The 24,924-nt window shown below is 43.4% G+C and overlaps 1 protein-coding gene across 2 annotated transcripts in view; it reads left to right on the top strand.

Moving 5' to 3' along the window:
• Positions 1–24,924, top strand: part of TSPAN2 (tetraspanin 2) — a 230,301-nt gene that overhangs the window by 178,927 nt on the left and 26,450 nt on the right. Inside the window, exons 5-8 of one of the 2 annotated variants that reach the window (XM_056558257.1) lie at positions 78–173; positions 3,555–3,635; positions 4,237–4,320; positions 8,172–8,301. In XM_056558257.1, coding sequence (XP_056414232.1) covers positions 78–173; positions 3,555–3,635; positions 4,237–4,320; positions 8,172–8,285 — 375 coding nt within the window. In that variant the 3' untranslated portion in view covers positions 8,286–8,301. The remainder of the gene's footprint in view (positions 1–77; positions 174–3,554; positions 3,636–4,236; positions 4,321–8,171; positions 8,302–24,924) is intronic. The other variant, XM_056558258.1, reaches the window with a different exon arrangement.

Below are 24,924 nucleotides of genomic sequence, written 5' to 3'. Positions count from 1 at the left end.
TGCTCCATTTTGTCTGCAAAGAAACTTTTATACTTAATGGATCATGCATTAATTCATGCACTGTGTTCTTTAATCAGGCTGTGAAAGGGGTGAAAAAAATTTACACAGAAGCTTACAACGATTTTGTACAGAAGAAAGGAGAGAACACAACTTTAGTAGAAGTTCACACTTTAGTAAGTATTGGCAAAACCTATATATCATTTGGCTTGATTATTGGTAGCTATATATGGAGAAGTTTTGGTGTATTTGAATCTGAACAAATGCGACCGCACATGACTAACCAGGAAGTGTTGACATCAGAATATCTTAGTGGTGCAGACAGTAACGTTGCTATAGGGGCCACAGGGGTACCAGTTGTGAACACACTGAATCATAGGTTACCTGTAGGCCCTACTACTGTATCTGCTACGGTTTCACTTAAAGGGGTTATTGTGATTGGTGGACTGCCACAGACTATATACTTATTACCTATTCTGTGAAGTTTTAATCATGGGATAAGCCTTTCAAAAGGAACAGTAGCGGTAGGGGCCAACTTCCATCTTAAAAATGGGACCATGCAGAGTGACAGTTTCTTAACCCAGAACAGGTGTCCTTTTACCCAAATATAGCATCTGGTATAAACATCTTTTTTGTACCTCAGAGAAGTTGTCTTAGGCCTCGTTCACATTGGCGTTGGACTATGTTGTTCAGAGTACCACCGGCAATTCCGTCAAGACAGCGGGAGTTTAGTGGAGTAAAAAAAAATAGTGCATGCACTATTGTTTTTCTCCGCTAAACTACCAGATTCCTGAGGGACCCCATTCAAGTGAATGGAGTCCGTCGGGAGCCGGCAGTGTCGATTGTGTTTGAGGGTCTGTTCTACTCAAGAAAAAAAAAAAGAAACTGAATGGACCCTGAATAGGACATAAGACAATGGTCATGTGAACTTTGCCTTACCTTTCTAGTTTTTTCAAAAAGTTTTAATTTATTTTTTATTTTTTTATTAGAGAAGCATTTGGGGGTATTGTAAGATGGAATTTTTTCAAACTACTTTGTGTATCAATTCCTTATGGTTTTCAAGATCTTTGCTTGCTGAGGGTGCACAGCTCATTACACTAGATAACCTTTGTTCTGTCCTCCTTATGTGTGAGGTGAAAAATCAACAGGCAGCTAAACCTTTCCCCGGCAATTCATAGACAATGGAGCAATGTCCAACTTTAACTTTGTTGAATGAATATGAGGTGAAACTGTGGAACAGAAAAATAATGCATTTCCTAATGCACTTTGACATATGGCAACACATTACAATTAAATTACAATTAATTTATGGATGATTGTGTGAACATACAGTCATGGCCATAAATGTTGGCACCCCTGAAATGTTTTAAGAAAATGAAGTATTCCTCACAGAAAAGCATTGCAGTAACACATGTTTTGCTACAAAACTGGACAAAATTATTGGCACCCTTTCAAAATTGTGGAAAAATAAGATTATTTCAAGCATGTGATGCTCCTTTAAACTCACTGGGGCAACTCACAGGTGTAGGCAATATAAAAATCACACCTGAAAGCAAATAAAAAGGAGAGAAGTTCACTTGGTCTTTGCATTGTGTGTCTGTGTGTGCCACACTAAGCATGGACAACAAAAAGAGGAGAAGAGAACTGTCTGAGGACTTGAGAACCAAAATTGTGAAAAAATATCAACAATCTCAAGGTTGCAAGTCCATCTCCAGAGATCTAGATTTGCCTTTGTCCACAGTGCACAGAATTATCAAGAAGTTTACAACCCATGGCACTGTAGCTAATCTCCCTGGGCATGGACGGAAGAGAAAAATTGATGAAAGGTGTCAACGCAGGATAGTCCGTGTGGTGGATAAGCAGCCCCAAACAAGTTCCAAAGATATTCAAGCTTTCCTGCAGGCTCAGAGAGCATCAGTGTCAGCGCAAACTATCTGTCAACATTTAAATGAAATGAAACACTATGGCTGACACAGAGACATAAAAAAAGCAAGACTACATTTTGCCAAAATGAACTTGAGTAAGCCAAAATCCTTCTGGGAAAACGTTTTGTGGACAGATGAAACCAAGATACAGCTTTTTGGTAAAGCACATCATTTTACTGTTTACCGAAAATGGAATGAGGCCTACAAAGAAAAGAATGCAGTACCTACAGTGAAATATGGTGTAGGTGCAATTAAGTTTTGGGGTTGTTCAGCTGCCTCTGGCACTGAGTGCCTTGAATGTGTGCAAGGCATCATGAAATCTGAGGATTACCAACAGATTTTGGGTTGCACTGTACAGCCCAGTGTCAGAAAGCTGGATTTGCGTCTGAGATCTTCCAGCGCGACAATGAGCCCAAACATATGTCAAAAAGCACCCAGAAATGGATGGCAACGCGCTGGAGAGTTCTGAAGTGGCCAGCAATTAGTCCAGATCTAAATCCCATTGAACACCTGTGGAGAGATCTTAAAATTGCTGTTGGAAAAAGGTGCCTTCCAATAAGAGAGACCTGGAGCAGTTTGCAAAAGAAGAGTGATCCAATATTCCGGCTGAGAGGTGTAAGAAGCTTATTGATGGTTATAGGAAGCAACTGATTTCAGTTATTTTTTTCCAAAGGGTGTGCAACCAAATATTAAGTTAAGGGAGCCGATAATTTTGTCTGGACCATTTTTGGAGTTTGGTGTGACATTATGTCCAATTTGCTTTTTTCCTCCCTTTTTTTTGGTTTAGTTCCAATACACACAAAGGGAATAAAAATGTGTATAGCAAAACATGTGTTACTGCCATCCTTTTCTGTGAGAAATACTTCATTTTCTTGAAAAATTTCAGGAGTGCCAACATTTATGGCCATGACTGTACAGCGATGCTATCATAGGCTTGGATGCAGAGGATGACTTAGGATGCTACTGGCCATGCCTCTGGAGTACTGGCTGTAAAATGAGGAAGGTAGCTGCAATGGGCTGAGCTGATGACGTCATTCAGGGTTCAAAGATTAAAGTTATGAGCACTGAAGTGATTAAAAAAGGTTCTAGTGTGCGCACCTACAGCGTACGTAAACAGACACTAGATAGAGCTGCTACACATGAACATAGAATTATGAGAATGTAAAACACATGCATTGGTTTCAGGTAATAAAAACAACTAAAGGCATTATAGCCATTCTGAACTTTTTTCTAGTCATTTTTTCTACATTTCTTCATTCAGTCTTATACGAATATTACATAAAACATGGAAAAACTGTAGGAATCTTTATAGTGCATAAATATATCCATTGACACAACTAGACATATGTTAGTATTCACAGTTTCTTGTTTGAGGACATTGGGGGAGATTTATCAAAGCCTGTCCAGAGGAAAAGTTGCCCAGTTGCCCATAGCAACCAATCAGATCGCTTCTTTCATTTTCAAAAGGGCCTGTGGAAAATGAAAGAAGCAATCTGACTGGTTGCTATGGGCAACTGGGCAACTTTTCCTTTGCACAGGTTTTGATAAATCTCCCCCATTGTCCATTTCAGATCTATAGAGATTATCTTTTATATTTAACATTCAAATTAAAATTTCTGAATATATTTTTAGGCAAAGTGTTGTGGGACTGATGATCCAAAGAGTGCAGAAGATTTGGGAAACTTATGCTTAGAAGAATATAAGGAACACAAGGTATGTTGTTCTAGCCGTTTACAAAACCATTGTGTTTCCAATGTCCACCATTTCTTTTGTGCATACATTCCCAAAGTTATATTTTTGTATTTCTTTGTTAAAATTCCGTTATACTTCCTGATGGTTAGTGCCTCACTGCTACTGTGCTCAGTGTTATCATAGGATTAGTTTGTATAGGGCAGTGTTTCCCAACCAGGCGGCCTCATGATGTTGTAAAACTACAACTCCCAGCACGCCTGGACAGCCTTTGGCTGTCCAGGCATTCTGGGAGTTGTAGTTTTGCAACACCTGGAGGCATCCTGGTTGGGAAATACTGGTTTAGGGCTTCGACATCACTGTGATATGGCATCACCTGCTACACCCTTCAAAATCTTTATGAAAAAAAAAAAATTGCAAGCAATGTTGTGACTGTAGCATAGGTCGCCAACTACCCCCCCCCCTTACATTTATACATTAAAGTCAGCACAGTCTCAATTATCGCACAGTTATAAGATAATTTATGATTAATGCCATGAATTTCTAACCTAAGTTGGACTATTTAGACTATTAATAGAAAACTGTTGTGTAAGATGACCTTTATCATGGATATGGCTCTTCACAGGACTGCCTGAAAGAGATTGAGAAGGTGATACATCACCATTTCCAGATTGTGGGAATACTTGCAGTCGCTACAGCAGGCATAACTGTGAGTATTGTGTGCATGACTGAAACTATGCCAAACTGAAACATATGAGCAGCACAACAAATGCTGCAGACACCAATAAAGGGGTAATCTGGAGGAAAAAAAATTCAGATCAACTAGCGACAGAAAGTTAAAAAGATTTGTAAATTAGAAAACAGCAAGTAGCCAGCGGTAAAAGAACTTCACTTTATGTCACGATCAGACATCAGTAAAAGCACTCAAACGGCAGTCCATAAAAACAGGAACGCTGAAACATGCATGATGACGTTTCTGGTCTTGCGACCTTTATCAAATGCAATAAACTGGTGGGGTGGGATGAAATATATGGGATCCAGACAGGTGTAGGTAATAGGGACTGCTGATGGTGGAGGAGGAGTAAAACTTCCAAACCTCCAACCAAAATATACACCAGTTAACCCCCAAGAAACCTCCTGAAGGGACCCATATCCCATGATCCACTTACAATAGATTAAGTTACAAAATATAATCAATCTAAACAAAGAAAAAAAACTGAACACAAGAAAAAATGCAGGAGGACATAAATGAATGAAATAAGTAGAGGTGTGAATAGGTACCCAAAAACAAAACTGAACACAGTCAGTAGATGTTAATAGTGGAGGATAAGATCGGTTTTAAGATTTAACCCTTGCGGGAAGGATGTATGCAATAGGTAAATCCAATATACTTCTCTTGAACGAAGGATTTTTTCCCGATCCCCTCCTCTATCAGGTACACTGACAGTTTCTATGCCCTGAAAACGGAAATTTCTCACGTCACCGGAATGGATCTCTTTAAAATGTTTGGATACTGCAAATATGTTCATATTCATTGTGGACTTAGCCCCTCTCAAATGTTCTTGAACTCTTTTTTTAATAGATCTGATAGTGCTGCCTATGTATGATAATTTACACGTGTCACACCATATGTGGTAAACTCCAAATGTGGTCTGGCAATTGATAAACTGTTTAATTTTAAAATTTTTGCCATCTTTGCCAGTGACTTCATTGGATTTAACAGCATATTTGCATGTGACACAGCGGGCCAAGCCGCACTTGAAAAAAACGCACATAGACAACCACCTATCATGTGAATTGGGACCTTTACGTGAAGGCAGAACACTAGGGGATAACAAGTTCCCCAAACTCGGTGCTCGCCAGGTAGAGAAATTACAACCATACTGAAGGAATTTGCCAAGAGATGGATCTTGTTGTAAAACAGGTAGATGTTTAGATATGATTTGTTTAAGCTTCGGATATTCTACACTGTAAGTGGTAACAAAAGAGATTTTAGGTGGAAAATCACGGTCAGACTTCCTCACTCCCACTTTTTGGTTAAGCAAGTCCGAACGTGACTTAGATTCCACTCCATTTTTGATAGCATAGTCTGGTTTGGACGCTATGTAGATGATGTCATTGTCATCTGGCATTCTTCTGAATCAGAAGCTAAACAATTTGTGGATTATTTGAATAATAACTGTCACAATCTCTTTTTCACGTATTCTTGGCATCATACAGACACCACTTTTTTAGATATTCAACTTACTATCAATAACAATAGTATCTACACTTCTACTTATAGAAAACCAACTGCTGGTAACACAATACTACGGGCAGAATCTTGTCATCCCAAACACACAGTTCTAGCAGTACCAGTTGGTGAATTCACCAGAGCTAAAAGAAATTGTTCTACCACACAAGCGTTAAGCATAGAAACTGTCAGTGTACCTGATAGAGGAGGGGATCGGGAAAAATCCTTCGTTCAAGAGAAGTATATTGGATTTACCTATTGCATACATCCTTCCCGCAAGGGTTAAATCTTAAAACCGATCTTATCCTCCACTATTAACATCTACTGACTGTGTTCAGTTTTGTTTTGGGTACCTATTCACACCTCTACTTATTTCATTAATTTATGTCCTCCTGCATTTTTTCTTGTGTTCAGTTTTTTTCTTTGTTTAGATTGATTATATTTAGCAACTTAATCTATTGTAAGTGGATCATGGGATATGGGTCCCTTCAGGAGGTTTCTTGGGGGTTAACTGGTGTATATTTTGGTTGGAGGTTTGGAAGTTTTACTCCTCCTCCACCATCAGCAGTCCCTATTACCTACACCTGTCTGGATCCCATATATTTCATCCCACACCACCAGTTCATTGCATTTGATAAAGGTCGCAAGACCAGAAACGTCGTCATGCATGTTTCAGCGTTCCTGTTTTTATGGACTGCCGTTTGAGTGATTTTACTGATGTCTGATCGTGAAATAAAGTGAAGTTCTTTTACCGCTGGCTACTTGCTGTTTTCTACATTGTGTTGGAGATTTGCCATGCGGACGGGTCATGGGAGCTGACTTCTCTTGCTTGCTAGATTTGTAAATTACTTCTATTTAAAAATCTTAATCCTTCCAGTAATTATCAGCTGTATGCTCCAGAGGAAGTTGTGTAGTTCTTTTCATTTTGACCACAGGTCTCTCTGCTGCCAGCTCTATCCGAGTGAGGAACTGTCTAGAACAGGAGCCAATCCCCAGAGCAAACCTATCCTGCAGTGGAAAGTTCCTGACACAGACATAGGTGTCAGCAGTGAGCACTGTGGTCTGAATGAAAAGAACTACACAACTTCCTCTGGAGCATACAGCACCTGATAAGTATAGGAAGGATTAAGATTTTTAAATAGAAGTAATTTACAAATCTGTCTAACTTTCTGTCACCAGTTTGAGAACATTGTTTTTCCCTATGGAGTACCTCTTTAAGAATTAATATAAGTAAAAATATAGAACTGTCATGAAATCATAGAACCAAATGATACTTTTATCTATGCATGATATAAAACATCATGATTTTAATTCAAACCTTATATCAATTAAGGGATTGTATAGAATTAGAATATCTTGGCTGCTTTTTGGTTTTTTTAAAACAGCAATTGTCCATTCCGTGGTCTGGTATTGCAGCATAGAAATGCTTTTTAATTAGGGTTGAGCATCAATACCAGGCACATTGAGGGGGCGAGAATAATCCATTGGCAAGAATCATGGTATACATAGAAGAAAGGGAGCCCGTAGTAAAGATAGAAAAGAACCTCCCATTACAGCATCAGATTTTGCCCCAGGCCAGACAAGTCTTGTTTTGCGTGACCATTCAGTCAATATCCCTATCATCTTAAAATGCAATTTCCAGGTGAGAGGAATTCTGAACAGTCACCAGTAGCATAAAAATGGACCATCCACATGTTGATCTTGCTTACTCCAAGCGCCATATAGCCCTTGAACAAGAAAAGCAGCTGTTTCCAAGAAAATATACAGACTTTTTTTTTCTAAACTCAGATAAACACTTTAAATCTAATTTGTTTCTATTTTTCTAGTATGGTTTTACACATTGCAGCTTTTTATTGGCATTTTTGTTCCTCTTTTTATAGCCAGATGTTATTTTAAATTTAATATTTATCTTTTAGGAGTTTTTTTGTGGCAGTTTTAGTATTTGTAGCTTTTTTTTTTGTTTAAAATACAGCATGCCTTGAGTATTGAACAAAAGAAAATATCTTGACAGCTAAGTTTTATTAAAATTACTCTTGTCTCCTATCAACATTTACTCTGCTAAGACTACTTTTAGCACTGGAAAAAAAAATGTAACTCATCTTTTTGACAGGTTGCCTGTGGGAGAACAGTTTCTACCTCTATGGTCTCTGATTTAGACATAAGCTTTTATACAAATTGATATATATATATATATATATATTTTTCCCCCCCCTTAACATATGTATCCAAGTAATCCTGTAACCCTCGTAACCTCTGTGTGTGTACTTAATTCCTGATAAATGTGATCCATGACCATTAATTATTGGTCCCTTTTCACATTTGTGCAGTGCCTGAATACGACCTATTTTATGTGGAGCACAACCCTTGTGCAGTGTACTCAATGGCAGCACATCATAGAACTTTGTGCATCCCCATATACTGCCAAATCAGGTGCCGTATAGACATAAATATTTAAAGGTAAAAGCAATACTTGTAGGTAATGTGACATCATTTTTTTCTTCTGGAATAATAGGAAAAGACTTAAAAGGAAAACTGTCAGCATGCTCCCCCCGCACTAATCAGTGGTACTGGGGGACGCTGATCAGTTTGATGCCTACTGTTCCCGGATCCGCCCGGCCGAAATTTTCATTTTTCCTTATATGCTAATCAAGTGCTAACAGGTGCAGGTGGGTTAACTGGCACTCTGACGTCAGTGTCCGCAGTGCCGCCCAGTTCATCAATATTCCTCCCCTCCCTCCGTCTCTCCCTCTTCATTACAGAGTGGCGAGAGGCCGGAGGGAGGGGAGGAATATTGGTGAACTGAGCGGCACTGCGGCCACTGATGTCAGAGTGGCAGTTAACCCGCCTGTGCCAGTTAGCACTTAATTAGCATATAAGGAAAAACCTGACATCATTTACACCCTGTTCCAAATTATTATGCAAATTATATTTTTCTCATTTACCTAAATAATTTATGTAAATAACAGTCAGCATAATTCTCACGTTATGAACTACTAAAAGTACAATTCAAATTTTATTGAACAAACCTCCCAATGATAACAGAATTTTTTTAAACATAAACTTACAATGCACTGTTCCAAATTATTCCGCACAGTAAGTTTCAAAACACTTTTTAGGTTGTAAGGAACTGAAAACTGTCATTTGTTGTGTTTGCAGCATATTTACTGAAATCAAAAGCTATTTCAATCAAACTTTTAACATTTTAACAGGTCACGTTACATTTTAATATAGGACCCCTTATTTGATAGCAGCTTCATTCTCTCTGAAAGCCAAAAACTTTATTACCTTTGTCACATAGCACCAGGACAACGCCCCATACATTCCAAGGTTAGATTTTAACCAATGAGGAGGATATCTTTAGGCATACATTAAAAGTTACATGACACCAGAATCTACAGACATCTGGACTTTATTAGTATTAAGGCGCGTAATTCAAAGAGTAGAAAGCATTTGAAAGAAACCATACAAAGAGGAATGGGGGAGGGAGGGAAAACACAATATGAGCTCACTGAGAGATGGGACATGAGGCAAAGAAAATAAATGGAATACACCAAACTGAATTACGATTGCACGTTATATACACGTATATATATATATATATATATATATATATATATAAAAATTACCATATCACTTCACAAGTCTTGCATCCATTGAACTTGTGAGTTTTTGGACAGTTTCTGCTTGAATTTGAGTATGCAAGATGTCAGAATAGCCTCCCAGAGCTGCTGTTTGGATGTAAACTGCATCCCACCCTCCCACCCTCATAGATCTTTTATTTGAGGATGCTCCAAAGTTTCTCAATAGGATTGAGATCAGGGGAGAATGGAGGCCACACCAAGACTTTCTCTCCTTTTATCCCCATAGCAGCCATTGATGCAGAGGTATTCTTTGCAGCATGACAAGGTGCATTGTCATGCATAAAGATAATTTTTATTACAGAAAGCATAGTTCTTCCTTCTGTACCAGGGAAGAAAGTGGTCAGTCAGAAACTCCACATACTTTGCAGAGGTCATCTTTACACCTTTGGGGACCCAAAAGGGGCCAACCAGCTCTCTTCCCATGATTCCGGCCCAAAACATGACCGCCGCCTTGCTGACGTCACAGCCTTGTTGGAACAGGGTGGCCGTCCACCAACCATCTACCACTCCATCCCTCTGGATCATCCAGGGTTGCACGGCACTCATCAGTGAACAGGAGTGTTTGAATATTAGTCTTCATGTATTTTTCTGCCCAATGCAGCCGTTTCTGCTTGTGAGCATTGGTTAGTGGTGGCCAAATAGAAGATTTATGCACAGTTGCAAGACTCTGGAGGACTCTACACCTTGATGTCTGTGGGACTCCAGAGGCACCAGCATCTTCAAATATCTGTTTGCTGCGATGTAATGGTATTTTAGCAGCTGCTTTCTTGATCCGATGCATGGATCTGGCAGAAATCTTCTTTAATGTGCCTTTGTCTGCACGAACCCTCTTAATTGCTTAATCTGTGCTCTGAATCAGCCACAAATCTCTTAATAATGCGATGATCATGTTTACGTTTTCATGAAATATCTAATGTTTTCATACCTCGTCCAAGGCATGGAACTATTTCACTCTTTTCAGCAGCAGAGTGATCCTTTTTCTTCTCCATATTGCTTGAAAATGGTGCTCTTCTTAATAATGTGAAGCACCCACCTTTAGTAGTTTTTCCTTGAATTGGGCTCACCTGGCAATCTAATTATCACAGGTGTCCGAGATTGTTTTTAGTGATCAAAAGAGCCCTGAGACACAAAGCGATCCATGAGTTAAACTGAAAAACGAAATATTAAGTCTTTGTGACACTTAAATATCATGTGCATAATAATTTGGAACAGGGTGTAAAATTAAATAGATAGAAATCCTCACTGTATAGTGAATAAAACTTTTAATTAGTCTAATTAGTAGACATTATGGGGGACATTTATCATTCAATATATACGTTTTTTCCGTATATCCTTGGCGCTTGAATGTCGCAGTTATGTAATTTTAGCGACTTATATGCAACTTTTTGAATAGAAGTTTCCTAGCGTTTTGCGTAGCAGTACACCGTTTTCTGATTTAGACATGCACCCTTATTTACCGTATGCAACATTTGTAATAAGTCGCAAAATATTGCGCTAACCCCGATTTCTAGGCGTAAAAGTACGCATAAAGCACACATACAAAACCTCTCTACCCTGCGCAAAACAAACAGAAGTGCACAGCCGCGGGGAATTCATTATCTTAGGTAGACACAGATGATAAATTACACGCTGCTAAGCAAAAAGTTAGAAGGAAAAAAGACCGGTAAAAAAAAGAGTAGGGTACACTTTTAATGATAAACGTCTCCCTATGTCTTCAGGTTGCTGCTTGCACATGCTTAGTTGTAGCACTAAGAGTTATAGGAGGGTGAGACATTTTTCTATGAAACCACAGAGGATGTGAACCTAGTTAACACTGTAAATGTTTAGGATGTAGGTTAAGGGTTACATTTTTGCTTTGTGTACAGTGGATGAAAAACCAGAAAAAGGCTGCAGGGACAAACTCCGAATTACCCAAACTTGCAGAATCTCTTAAAAAACTGCATGTGTTAATCCTAAATCCTATACATTGTGACAGATTATCTTCATAGAACCAGTTAAATAGCGGCAAAATAGCAGTCAGAGACAGAGACATGGTAGTAACATTTAAACAGGGCTTCTCTTTATTTTTCAGTAACAAAGCAAATACAGCCTTCACACTCAGACATAAACACAAAGATGAAGCCTACTTCTCCAGCGCTAACTATACAGATCTCTCCCTTGTCTATACAGGTGGCTTACTACCAGCCAGACAAATGTGTTACACGGGTCACAAAGTCGCCTTTTGAGGCTGCAAACCTCTGGATTCAATTTCTCAACAGTGGTGCAGTTTCCTTACATCCTCACTTGCAGACTGACTCTCACTTGGCTGCTTTCACACTGTGAAAAGTACCTGTTATATAACGCCCGTTATAAAATCATGGGCAATCGGGCGGTTAAATGGCCATTAACGGACGTTAGAAAATCCCATTATAGTCTATGGGATTTTTCAAATAGCCATTTTAACCTGTTATGCATGCACTATTTCTCCTGTTATCTCCCATCATAAAATAACGTCCTTTATGAATAACGGGTTAAAACGGCTATTAGAAAAATCCCATAGACTGTAATGGGATTTTCTAACGTCCGTTAATGGCCATTTAACCCCGCGATTGCCCACGATTTTATAACGGGCGTTATATAAGGGGTACTTTTCATAGTGTGAAAGCAGCCTTAGTTTTAAAGCCCAGTGAAGAGCTGTCTTTTGCATTTATGCTGATCTGGGCTGGTCTGAAAATCTGCCCCAGGAAGGGGATAAAAAATCCCTACTACCAAATCTGCCTTTCATGCCATAAATATCCAGACCTGTTAAGGTAACTAACCAAGGTCTTTAGCAAGCTGTAACTATTCCTGGATTTCCCATATCTCACCCAGCTCTCCCTAAATTAAACATGCACTTCTTGAAAACTGGTATCTGCAAAATATGGGGACCCTCGATGAACATTTCACTGTCCTACATATATATATACATATATATATATATATTTTTTTTTTTCTTGAAGTGTGTTATCAGTGTATGAGTAAGGCCAGCACCTGGCCGAAATGCGTCACATCCTGCCTTGTACCTGTGATTCGTGTAGCTGTATGTGAATAAAGATGGCTATTGGATCTTAACCGAGCGGGGGTCTTCCTGTCTTTGCTATATATATATATATATATATATATATATATATATATTTATGTGTGTGTATGTATACACACACAAACACATGTAGCCATAGTCATTTTGATCGCGTTTGCACAACGCATTAACCAATGCATCAATTATTTCTATTATAATTCCCTTGATACCAGTAATTGAAGACTAATGTCAAAATTAAATAGAACTAAGTTGTCAGCTCTCACCTTCATTGCTAGCACCTGTGCATGGTTTGGCCAGCAGCACCGCAGCCCAATACAGAACGATTCTAAGGAAACATATCCAGCGCAGTAGATGCAGTAAAAGCAGGAACACTTTTTTAAAACATCACATGGAATACAGCATACTACAACAGAAACATACGCATTTCAGATCCTCCATGATCCTTAGTCATGGCATAACAAAACGTTAAAAAAGACATGATATATATCTTATTTCCTTAATTGTCATATACAGGTGATGTAATCTAAGCTAAAAAAAATACTAAGAAAACCTAGTCCATATGTCAATTAAGCAATACAAATACAATACAAAAAAAAAAATAGAAAAGGAACAATAAGCTAGTGTACGGTGTCACAATTCATGATATACCAATATACAAAAGGGTCATAAAATTATAATCAATAAGTCAAGATTAAAGCTATTGTTCAAAACAAAGATCTAATAGGATTTTTGGTTAGGCAGTTTACATAGTTTTTAGGCACAAAAATACTCCCCAACCAGCAATTCCCATTATGATTACACCATGTGCATATTATAGGGGTGCTAGTGGCTCAAAAAGTGTATGCAGTATAGCTCCAAAATTTACATAGTTAGTAGTTAGTAGTGAGTATGGTTGAAAAAAGACGTTTATGAAGTTCAGCTATAAGATACCAATATGAGGCAGCAAAGATGGCTTTTTTTCTTTCTTTGTCTGACTCATTTTTTACATTGTCTCTTTCCAGCAGTAATCAAATAATAACAATCTAATTCCTTAGCTCTATTTTTAGCTACTGCCAAGTTTTTCTCAGTATAACCTCTTTCCCTTAATCCATGTTCACAAAACAGAATTTCTGAGCGGAATCTGGCAGAAAAATTCAGCTCAGAAATTACGTTGCAGTAGAGTCCCATTGTTTTAAATGGGATTCTCCTCCACCATACACACATTAGAATTTCCCCAGCAGATGCTTCTGCCACGGAAATTCCTATTCTGGCGTCTGTCGAAAGAATGAACATGTTCATTCTTTTGGCAGAATCCACTTGGAAATGCATTGCCGTCTATGGATATGGCAGATTTCTGAGCAGTCCAAGCTCTGGCAGAACATGCAAATTTGCAAAATGTCCGCTTTTGTTTTCTGCAGACAGTAGCCCTCATTTACTTAGAAAATCGGGTTGTAAGTCTATCTTGCTTTCTTACCCGACTGCTTTTTTCCCCTGGTATTTATTATTATGTTGCATCCTGTTTGTCGTATGTGGGTTTTGTAGGTTTTGGTTTCCAGCTCCTCTGAGTTGTCGGGAAAAAATCCACAACAATTCAACAAATTCGGGTTGGAAAGCTTTATAAATGCGTGGGAAAGCTCAGAAATGTCGGGTTACGCCCCTTTTTCGGGTTTGGGAGAATCCACATCGGGTCCGTCAGGAAAAAATGACGCATCGTGTCGCAGACTGGCGCACGATGTCTGCGACATGTCGCAGACAAAGATGCGCCAAAAAAACCCGACAAAACAAGTCTGGTTTAGAATAGTAAATGAGGGCCATTGTGCAAATTTTCTGCCATATGCACATGGCTTGGTCTTTCATGGAGGAAATAGATTCTGCATCAAAGGTAGCTTTTTTTCTGACCAATTTCTGCTTAAACGTACCCATTCGATGTATGGAATCTTTCTGATAATAAGATGTGGGTGACATGAGGAGGCTTGAAGAATAGTATTGCCTGTGACCTCTTTTCTATGTGGGCACACCATGACTTTATAATTGTTCCCAGATAAAGTAACGTCCAAAAATGATATTCGATCCCTGGAAAAACTAGCAGTAAATTAAAGGTTCAAATTATTGATAAAATATTCCCCAAATTTTTGGAATATTTTCTTTGTATCCCTATATCCCTATACACCATGACAAGATCATCTATATACCAATATATTTAAGTGAATTAAAAAAAGGTTGCAAGACAAACATAAGTCTTGTAAAAATAGTAAAAATATTGGCAAAAGATGGAGAATATTTTGCACCCATAGAAGCTCCCCTGATCTGAAGGAAAAAAATCACCATCAAACATAAAAAAAATTATTAGATCACAAAATTTAGTGGCTAAAAGGATAACATTTTTTCAGACCAGGGGAATATCGACTACGTAAATCAAAATGTACTGATAAAGCAGTCAAACCTACTTGCCATGGTACGGAGGGATACTAAGAAACCATGTCACATGTAGCCCACAAATAATTGTCAGCCCATTACATTCTATTTATAATTTCCAACACGTTTTGTGGAAGAATGGGCGTAACTGTTAGCAAAGGTTGCAGGAATGAATCAACCCAATCTCCCAATCTCTCACCTAAGGATTCAATTCTGCCACAATGCGGCATAAGGGAGGGGAAAACCCCTATTATGAACCTTGGGGAAAGAGTGAAAGTGACTGGGTGTTCCACATATTAAAGGGGTACTCCACTGGAAAAAAAAATTTTTTTTTTTTTTTATCAACTGGTGCCAGAAAGTTAAACAGATTTGTAAATGACTTCTATTAAAAAAAAAAAGCTTAATCCTTCCAGTGCTTATCAGATGCTGTATGATCCACAGGAAGTTCTTTTCTTTTTGAATTTCCCTTCTGGCTGACCACAGTGCTCTCTGCTGACATCTCTGTCCATTTTAGGAACTGTGAAGAGCAGGAGAAAATCCCCATAGAAAACCAATCTTGCTCTAGACAGTTCCTAAAATGGAGAGAGGTGTCAGCAGAGAGCACTGTGGTCAAACAGAAAGGAAATTCAAAAAGAAAAGAACTTCTTGTGGATCATAACAGCAGCTGATAAGTACTAGAAGGATTAAGATTTTTTTAATAGAAGTAATTTACAAATCTGTTTAACTTTCTGGCACCAGTTGATTTCAAAAACAATTAATTGTGGATGATTAGTTCAGGGTTGCTCTTTAGCTCTGACAGGGCTTAAATTAGTATGGAAGTTTATTACATTTTTTTTTTCCAGGTATGAAATTTTATTTTTGGACATTTCTTTATCTGAGTACAATAATAAAGTCACTGGTCCTGATTTACTAGTGGAGTGTAGTTTTCTTTGTGGGGTTTTTTCCCAGACACGTATTTTTTTTCCCCAACGTTTTGCTTTTCCCTATTTTTTTTATTTCATTTTTTTAATTTTTTCTTTACAACTGATCTGAGCTGTAGGGTTTTCCAGAGCTTAAATCCACCATATTTTATGTGAGAACCTTAGTAAATATGTTGGGATTTTTTTAAACTGTAGAAGACATGCCCTTTTTTGATGGTCATGCCCTTTCCCCCAAGGTGGTCTGGGTTTATATAAAGAGAGGTGGTCTGGGTTTATATAAATATATTTATTTTTTGTTGCAAATTCTGGCACATGAAGCATGCAACACAATTTGGGTGCAAAACCTGAGAAGAAACAGGCGGGATCACATCAGTGAAGGACCGCCACTGTGTGCCCATATGGAAAAGAGGTTGTGGGCAATACAGCTTGTCAGTAGCTAAAAATAGAGCAAGGAATTAGATCGCTATGATCTAATTTCTGCTGCCAAGGGACTGTGTAAAAATTACAGACAGACAAAGAAAAAAAAGCCATCTTTGCCTTGTTTTGCGACTGCACATAACAGACAATTTTCTGCTATAAACAGATTATCAGAAGATACTTATTATTATTGGAAAGTTATACTACATTACAAGGTGCAGTTGCGAAAGGGTTACAGGCAGTGTCGAGAAAAGGTCCCTCTCTAGGATCCTTCCTTTCCCTAAGTTTATTCTTGGATAGTAGAAAACTTACAAAAATGTATAATTACAAAAGCTAAATTACTTGTATCCCCACTTTGGTAATGTACTCGGCATCCTGTACTACCTACCACTACCAATATGTTGGTTGCATGTCTAATTCACTTAAAGGGGTTCTCCGGTGCTTACACATCTTATCCCCTATCCAAAGGAAAGGGGATAAGATGCCTGATCGCGGGAGTCCCGCCGCTGGGGACCCCCGTGATCTTGCATGCGGCTCCCCTTTTGTAATCAGTCCCCGGAGCGTGTTCGCTCTGGGTCTGATTACCGGCGACCACATGGCCGGCGGCGTGTGACATCACGCCTCAGCCCCCGTGTGATGTCACGCTCCGCCCCCAATGCAAGTCTATGGGAGGGGGCGTGATAGCTGTCATGCCTCCTCCCGTAGGCTTGCATTGAGTGGCGGAGCGTGACGTCACACGGGGGCGCAGGCGTGACGTCACACGCCGCCCGCCCTGTGGTCGCCCGTAATCAGACCCAGAGCGAACACGCTCCGGGGACTGATTACAAACGGAGTGCCGCGTGCAAGATCACGGGGGTCCCCAGCTGTGGGACTCCCGCGATCAGGCATCTTATCCCCTATCCTTTGGATAGGGGATAAGATGTGTGAGCACCGGAGAACCCCTTTAAAACAAGGTTTAGGAGGCATATATATTCGATGTAAAGAAGTCTGAATTTAATGTGTCCGCACTTTACAAAAAATTCCGGGACATACACAGAGGTGAAGTTTTGTGACTCAGTTTTGTGAATCAGTGCACTTGAAAGAGTGGAAAACAATATGAGAGGTGGAGATCTGAGACAAAAATTGCTTAACCAAGAATCCTATTGGTTCATCATTTTGTAAACTAGATAGCCCAAGAGTATGAACTTGAGACAAGATTTTAATTTTGACTTGTTGATAACAATTTTATGATCCATAGGTATATTGTGAGTTGTGTCACCGTATACTAGCTTTGTCACGATGCCGGCTGGCAGGAGGTGGATCCTCTGTGCCAGAGAGGGATTGGCGTGGACCGTGCTAGTGGACCGGTTCTAAGTCACTACTGGTTTTCACCAGAGCCCGCCGCAAAGCGGGATGGTCTTGCTGTGGCGGTAGTGACCAGGTCGTATCCACTAGCAACGGCTCAACCTCTCTGGCTGCTGAAGATAGGCGCGGTACAAGGGAGTAGACAGAAGCAAGGTCGGACGTAGCAGAAGGTCGGGGCAGGCAGCAAGGAATCGTAGTCAGGGGCAACGGCAGGAGGTCTGGAACACAGGCTAGGAACACACAAGGAAACGCTTTCACTGGCACAATGGCAACAAGATCCGGCGAGGGAGAGAAGGGGAAGTGAGGTATAAATAGGGAGTGCACAGGTGAACACACTAATTGGAACCACTGCGCCAATCAGCGGCGCAGTGGCCCTTTAAATCGCAGAGACCCGGCGCGCGCGCGCCCTAGGGAGCGGGGCCGCGCGCGCCGGGACAGGACAGACGGAGAGCGAGTCAGGTACGGGAGCCGGGATGCGCATCGCGAGCGGGCGCCACCCGCAACGCGAATCGCATCCCGGCTGGAGACGGTATCGCAGCGCACCGGGTCAGTGGAGCTGAGGAGCGGGGACCCGGAGCGCTCGGCGTAACAGTACCCCCCCCCCTTGGGTCTCCCCCTCTTCTTAGAGCCTGAGAACCTGAGGAGCAGACTTTTGTCTAGGATATTGTCCTCAGGTTCCCAGGATCTCTCTTCAGGACCACAACCCTCCCAATCGACCAGGAAAAAGGTTTTCCCTCTGACCTTCTTGGAGGCCAGTATTTCTTTAACGGAGAAGATGTCCGAGGAGCCGGAAACAGGAGTGGGAGAAACAAACTTAGGAGAGAAACGGTTGATGATAAGTGGTTTAAGAAGAGAAACGTGAAAGGCATTAGGAATTCGAAGAGAAGGAGGAAGAAGAAGTTTGTAAGAGACAGGATTAATCTGGCACAAGATTTTGAAAGGACCAAGATAGCGTGGTCCCAATTTGTAGCTAGGGACACGGAAGCGGACATATTTAGCGGAGAGCCATACCTTGTCTCCAGGAGAAAAAATGGGGGGAGCTCTTCTCTTTCTATCAGCAAACTTCTTCATGCGTGATGAGGCCTGTAAAAGAGAATTTTGGGTCTCTTTCCATATGGTGGAAAGATCACGAGATATTTCATCCACAGCGGGCAAACCAGAGGGCAAGGGAGTAGGGAGGGGGGGAAGAGGGTGACGGCCGTACACCACAAAAAATGGGGATTTGGAGGAGGATTCAGAGATTCTGAAGTTATACGAAAATTCGGCCCATGGTAGAAGATCTGCCCAGTCATCCTGGCGGGAGGAAACAAAATGGCGTAAATAATCACCCAGGACCTGGTTAATTCTTTCTACTTGCCCATTGGATTGAGGATGATATGCAGAGGAAAAGTTTAATTTAATCTTGAGTTGTTTACAGAGAGCCCTCCAGAATTTTGACACGAATTGGACGCCTCTATCCGAGACGATCTGCGTGGGCAACCCGTGAAGACGAAAAATGTGTACAAAAAATTGTTTTGCCAACTGAGGCGCTGAAGGAAGACCAGGAAGAGGGATGAAATGTGCCATCTTGGAGAATCGATCAACGACCACCCAAACAACAGTGTTGCCACGGGATGGGGGTAAGTCCGTAATAAAGTCCATACCAATCAGAGACCAAGGCTGTTCGGGGACAGGCAGAGGATGAAGAAGACCAGCGGGCTTCTGGCGAGGAGTCTTATCCCGGGCACAAACAGTGCAGGCTCGTACAAAATCCACAACATCCGTCTCCAGAGTCGGCCACCAATAGAAACGAGAGATGAGTTGCACGGATTTCTTGATACCCGCATGACCTGCGAGATGGGAGGAGTGACCCCATTCGAGGATTCCGAGGCGTTGGCGTGGAGAAACGAAGGTCTTCCCTGGAGGAGTTTGCCTGATGGAGGCTGGAGAAGTGGAGATCAGGCAGTCAGGTGGAATGATGTGTTGCGGAGAGAGCTCTACTTCCGAGGCATCCGAGGAACGAGAGAGAGCATCGGCCCTAATGTTCTTATCGGCAGGCCGAAAGTGAATTTCAAAATTAAATCGGGCAAAGAACAGAGACCACCTGGCCTGGCGAGGATTCAGCCGTTGGGCAGACTGGAGATAGGAGAGGTTCTTGTGATCGGTGTAAATAATAACTGGAAATCTTGATCCCTCCAACAGATGCCTCCATTCCTCAAGTGCTAATTTAATGGCTAGAAGCTCTCGGTCCCCGATGGAGTAGTTCCTCTCAGCTGGAGAGAAGGTCCTAGAAAAAAAACCACAAGTAACAGCATGCCCGGAAGAATTTTTCTGTAGAAGGGCCGCTCCAGCTCCTACAGAGGAGGCATCAACCTCCAATAGGAAGGGTTTAGATGGGTCAGGTCTGGAGAGCACGGGAGCCGAAGAAAAGGCAGACTTGAGCTGTTTAAAGGCGTCTTCCGCTTGAGGAGGCCATGACTTAGGATTGGCATTCTTTTTGGTTAAAGCCACGATAGGAGCCACAATGGTGGAAAAATGTGGAATGAATTGTCACGATGCCGGCTGGCAGGTAGTGGATCCTCTGTGCCAGAGAGGGATTGGCGAGGACCGCGCTAGTGGACCGGTTCTAAGTCACTACTGGTTTTCACCAGAGCCCGCCGCAAAGCGGGATGGTCTTGCTGCGGCGGTAGTGACCAGGTCGTATCCACTAGCAACGGCTCACCTCTCTGACTGCTGATGATAGGCGAGGTACAAGGGAGTAGACAGAAGCAAGGTCGGACGTAGCAGAAGGTCGGGGGCAGGCGGCAAGGTTCGTAGTCAGGGTGGATAGCAGAAGTTCTGGTACACAGGCTTTAGACACACAAAACGCTTTCACTAGGCACAAGGGCAACAAGATCCGGCAAGGGAGTGCATGGGAGGAGGTCAGATATAGTCAGGGACCAGGTGGAAGCCAATTAAGCTAATTGGGCCAGGCACCAATCATTGGTGCACTGGCCCTTTAAGTCTCAGGGAGCTGGCGCGCGCGCGCCCTAGAGAGCGGAGCCGCGCGCGCCAGCACATGACAGCAGGGGACGGGAACGGGTAAGTGACCTGGGATGCAATTCGCGAGCGGGCGCGTCCCGCTGTGCGAATCGCATCCCCAACGGCCATGACAGTGCAGCGCTCCCGGTCAGCGGGACTGACCGGGGAGCTGCAGGGAGAAAGACGCCGTGAGCGCTCCGGGGAGGAGCGGGGACCCGGAGCGCTAGGCGTAACAGTACCCCCCCTTAGGTCTCCCCTTTTTTTTGTCCGGTGACTGCCTCCCCTGGGATGAGGACACCGGGAAGGAATGGATGGTTTCCTCAATGGCAGGCAGTACAGCAGGAGTGGGAATGGGGAGGGAGGGCAGAGGGCGAGGCCTGGCACGGGGCAGTGTGACACCAGGACGAGGGCCATGAGGAGGCACCGAGGCTTGCCTGAGTGGACTGGGAGGGGGGGAGAGGCATTTTCTGTGGCAGGCAGAGTCCCTAACGACCTTAGGGGGACCGGATACAGGAGGAACCACAGGGTCACGGCAGGGAGTACTGGGAACCGGTTTAAGGCAGTCCTTGGAACAAGAGGGACCCCAACTCTTGATCTCCCCAGTGGACCAGTCCAGGGTTGGGGAATGGTGTAGAAGCCAGGGTAGTCCAAGGAGAATTTCGGAAGTGCAATTGGGAAGGACCAAAAATTCAATTTTCTCGTGATGAGGTCCGATGCACATTAGGAGGGGCTCCGTGCGGTAACGCACGGTGCAATCCAACCTGGCTCCGTTGACCGCGGAAATGTGGAGTGGCTTGACCAGACGGGTCACCGGAATGCGGAATTTATTCACCAAGGACTCCCGAATAAAATTCCCAGAGGCACCAGAGTCCAGGCAGGCCACGGCTGAGAGGGAAGAGCTGGCTGAAGTAGAAATCCGTACAGGCACCGTGAGACGTGGAGAAGCCGACTTAGCATCAAGAGACGCCACACCCACGAGAGCTGGGTGCGAGCGTGCGTTTCCCAGACGTGGAGGACGGATAGGGCAATCCACCAAAATATGTTCGGTACTGGCACAGTACAGACAAAGATTCTCTTCCTTACGGCGATTCCTCTCTTCCAGGGTCAGGCGAGACCGATCCACTTGCATGGCTTCCTCGGCGGGAGGCCTAGGCGCAGATTGCAGTGGAGACTGTGGGAGAGGTGTCCAGAGATCTAAGTCTTTTTCCTGGCGGAGCTCTTGATGTCTCTCAGAAAAACGCATGTCAATGCGAGTGGCTAGATGAATGAGTTCATGCAGGTTAGCAGGAGTTTCTCGTGCGGCCAGAACATCTTTAATGTTGCTGGATAGGCCTTTTTTAAAGGTCGCGCAGAGGGCCTCATTATTCCAGGATAGTTCAGAAGCAATAGTACGGAATTGTATGGCGTACTCGCGAACGGAAGAATTACCCTGGACCAGGTTCAGCAGGGCAGTCTCAGCAGAAGAGGCTCGGGCAGGTTCCTCAAAGACACTTCGAATTTCCGAGAAGAAGGAGTGTACAGAGGCAGTGACGGGGTCATTGCGGTCCCAGAGCGGTGTGGCCCATGACAGGGCTTTTCCAGACAGAAGGCTGACTACGAAAGCCACCTTAGACCTTTCAGTAGGAAACTGGTCCGACATCATCTCCATGTGCAGGGAACATTGCGAAAGAAAGCCACGGCAAAACTTAGAGTCCCCATTAAATTTGTCCGGCAAGGACAGGCGGAGGCTAGGAGTGGCCACTCGCTGCGGAAGGGGTGCAGGAGCTGGCGGAGGAGATGATTGCTGCTGAAGTTGCGACTGAAGTTGGTGCACAATGGTGGACATTTCCGACAGCTGGTGGGTTAGATGGGCGATCTGTCGGGATTGCTGGGCGACCACCGTGGTGATATCAGAGATATAAGGCAGAGGGACCTCAGCGGGATCCATGGCCGGATCTACTGTCACGATGCCGGCTGGCAGGTAGTGGATCCTCTGTGCCAGAGAGGGATTGGCGATGACCGCGCTAGTGGACCGGTTCTAAGTCACTACTGGTTTTCACCAGAGCCCGCCGCAAAGCGGGATGGTCTTGCTGCGGCGGTAGTGACCAGGTCGTATCCACTAGCAACGGCTCACCTCTCTGACTGCTGATGATAGGCGAGGTACAAGGGAGTAGACAGAAGCAAGGTCGGACGTAGCAGAAGGTCGGGGGCAGGCGGCAAGGTTCGTAGTCAGGGTGGATAGCAGAAGTTCTGGTACACAGGCTTTAGACACACAAAACGCTTTCACTAGGCACAAGGGCAACAAGATCCGGCAAGGGAGTGCATGGGAGGAGGTCAGATATAGTCAGGGACCAGGTGGAAGCCAATTAAGCTAATTGGGCCAGGCACCAATCATTGGTGCACTGGCCCTTTAAGTCTCAGGGAGCTGGCGCGCGCGCGCCCTAGAGAGCGGAGCCGCGCGCGCCAGCACATGACAGCAGGGGACGGGAACGGGTAAGTGACCTGGGATGCGATTCGCGAGCGGGCGCGTCCCGCTGTGCGAATCGCATCCCCAACGGCCATGACAGAGCAGCACTCCCGGTCAGCGGGACTGACCGGGGAGCTGCAGGGAGAAAGACGCCGTGAGCGCTCCGGGGAGGAGCGGGGACCCGGAGCGCTAGGCGTAACATGAATTGTCTGTAATAATTGGCGAACCCCAAAAAACGTTGGATAGCACGAAGTCCGGAGGGGCGTGGCCAATCTAAGACGGCAGAGAGTTTGTCTGGATCCATTTGTAGTCCCTGGCCAGAGACCAAGTATCCTAGGAAAGGAAGAGATTGACATTCAAACAGACATTTCTCCATTTTGGCATACAGTTGATTGTCACGAAGTCTCTGAAGAACCATGCGGACATGCTGGCGGTGTTCTTCTAGGTTGGCAGAAAAAATCAGGATATCGTCCAGATATACAACAACACAGGAATATAAGAGATCACGAAAGATTTCATTAACAAAGTCTTGGAAGACGGCAGGGGCGTTGCACAGGCCAAAGGGCATGACCAGATACTCAAAGTGTCCATCTCTGGGGTTAAATGCCGTTTTCCATTCATCCCCCTCTCTGATGCGAATGAGATTATAGGCACCTCTTAAGTCCAGTTTGGTAAAGATGTGGGCACCTTGGAGGCGATCAAAGAGTTCAGAGATGAGAGGTAGGGGGTAGCGTTTTTTTACAGTGATTTTATTAAGACCGCGGTAGTCAATGCAAGGACGTAGAGAGCCATCTTTTTTGGACACAGAAAAATCCGGCTCCGGCAGGAGAGGAAGATTTGCGGATAAAGCCCTTCTTTAAATTCTCCTGGATATACTCAGACATAGCAAGAGTCTCTGGGACAGAGAGAGGATAAATTCTGCCCCGGGGTGGAGTAGTACCCGGGAGGAGGTCAATGGGACAGTCATAAGGCCTGTGAGGAGGTAAAGTCTCAGCTTGTTTTTTGCAAAAAACATCCGCAAAGTCCATATAGGCCTTAGGGAGACCGGTTACAGGAGGCACCACAGGGTCACGGCAGGGAGTACTGGGAACCGGTTTAAGACAGTCCTTGGAACAAGAGGGGCCCCAACTCTTGATCTCCCCAGTGGACCAATCCAGGGTAGGGGAGTGGTGTTGAAGCCAGGGTAGTCCAAGGAGAATTTCGGAAGTGCAATTGGGGAGGACCAAAAACTCAATTTTTTCATGGTGAGATCCGATGCACATTAGGAGGGGCTCCGTGCGGAAATGTATGGTACAGTCCAATCTTTCATTGTTAACACAATTGATGTAGAGAGGTCTGGCGAGACTGGTCAGCGGGATGTTGAACCTGTTGGTGAGAGAGGCCAAAATAAAATTTCCTGCAGATCCGGAATCCAAGAAGGCCATAGTAGAGAAGGAGAAGGTAGAGGCGGATACCCGCACAGGCACAGTAAGACGTGGAGAAGCAGAGTTGACATCAAGGGCTGTCTCACCTTTGTGCGGGGTCAGCGTACGTCTTTCCAGGCGGGGAGGACGGATAGGACAATCCTTCAGGAAGTGTTCGGTACCGGCACAGTACAGGCAGAGATTCTCCATGCGGCGTCGTGTCCTCTCTTGAGGTGTCAGGCGAGACCGGTCAACCTGCATAGCCTCCACGGCGGGAGGCACAGGAACGGATTGCAGGGGACCAGAGGAGAGAGGAGCCGGGGAGAAAAAACGCCTTGTGCGAACAAAGTCCATATCCTGGCGGAGCTCCTGACGCCTTTCGGAAAAACGCATGTCAATGCGAGTGGCTAGATGAATGAGTTCATGTAGGTTAGCAGGGATTTCTCGTGCGGCCAGA

The sequence above is a fragment of the Hyla sarda genome, chromosome 2, assembly GCF_029499605.1.
Source record: "Hyla sarda isolate aHylSar1 chromosome 2, aHylSar1.hap1, whole genome shotgun sequence".
NCBI lineage: Eukaryota > Metazoa > Chordata > Amphibia > Anura > Hylidae > Hyla > Hyla sarda.
Note: the sequence above shows the minus strand (reverse complement) of the source record. Positions and strands in the feature narration are given on the sequence as shown.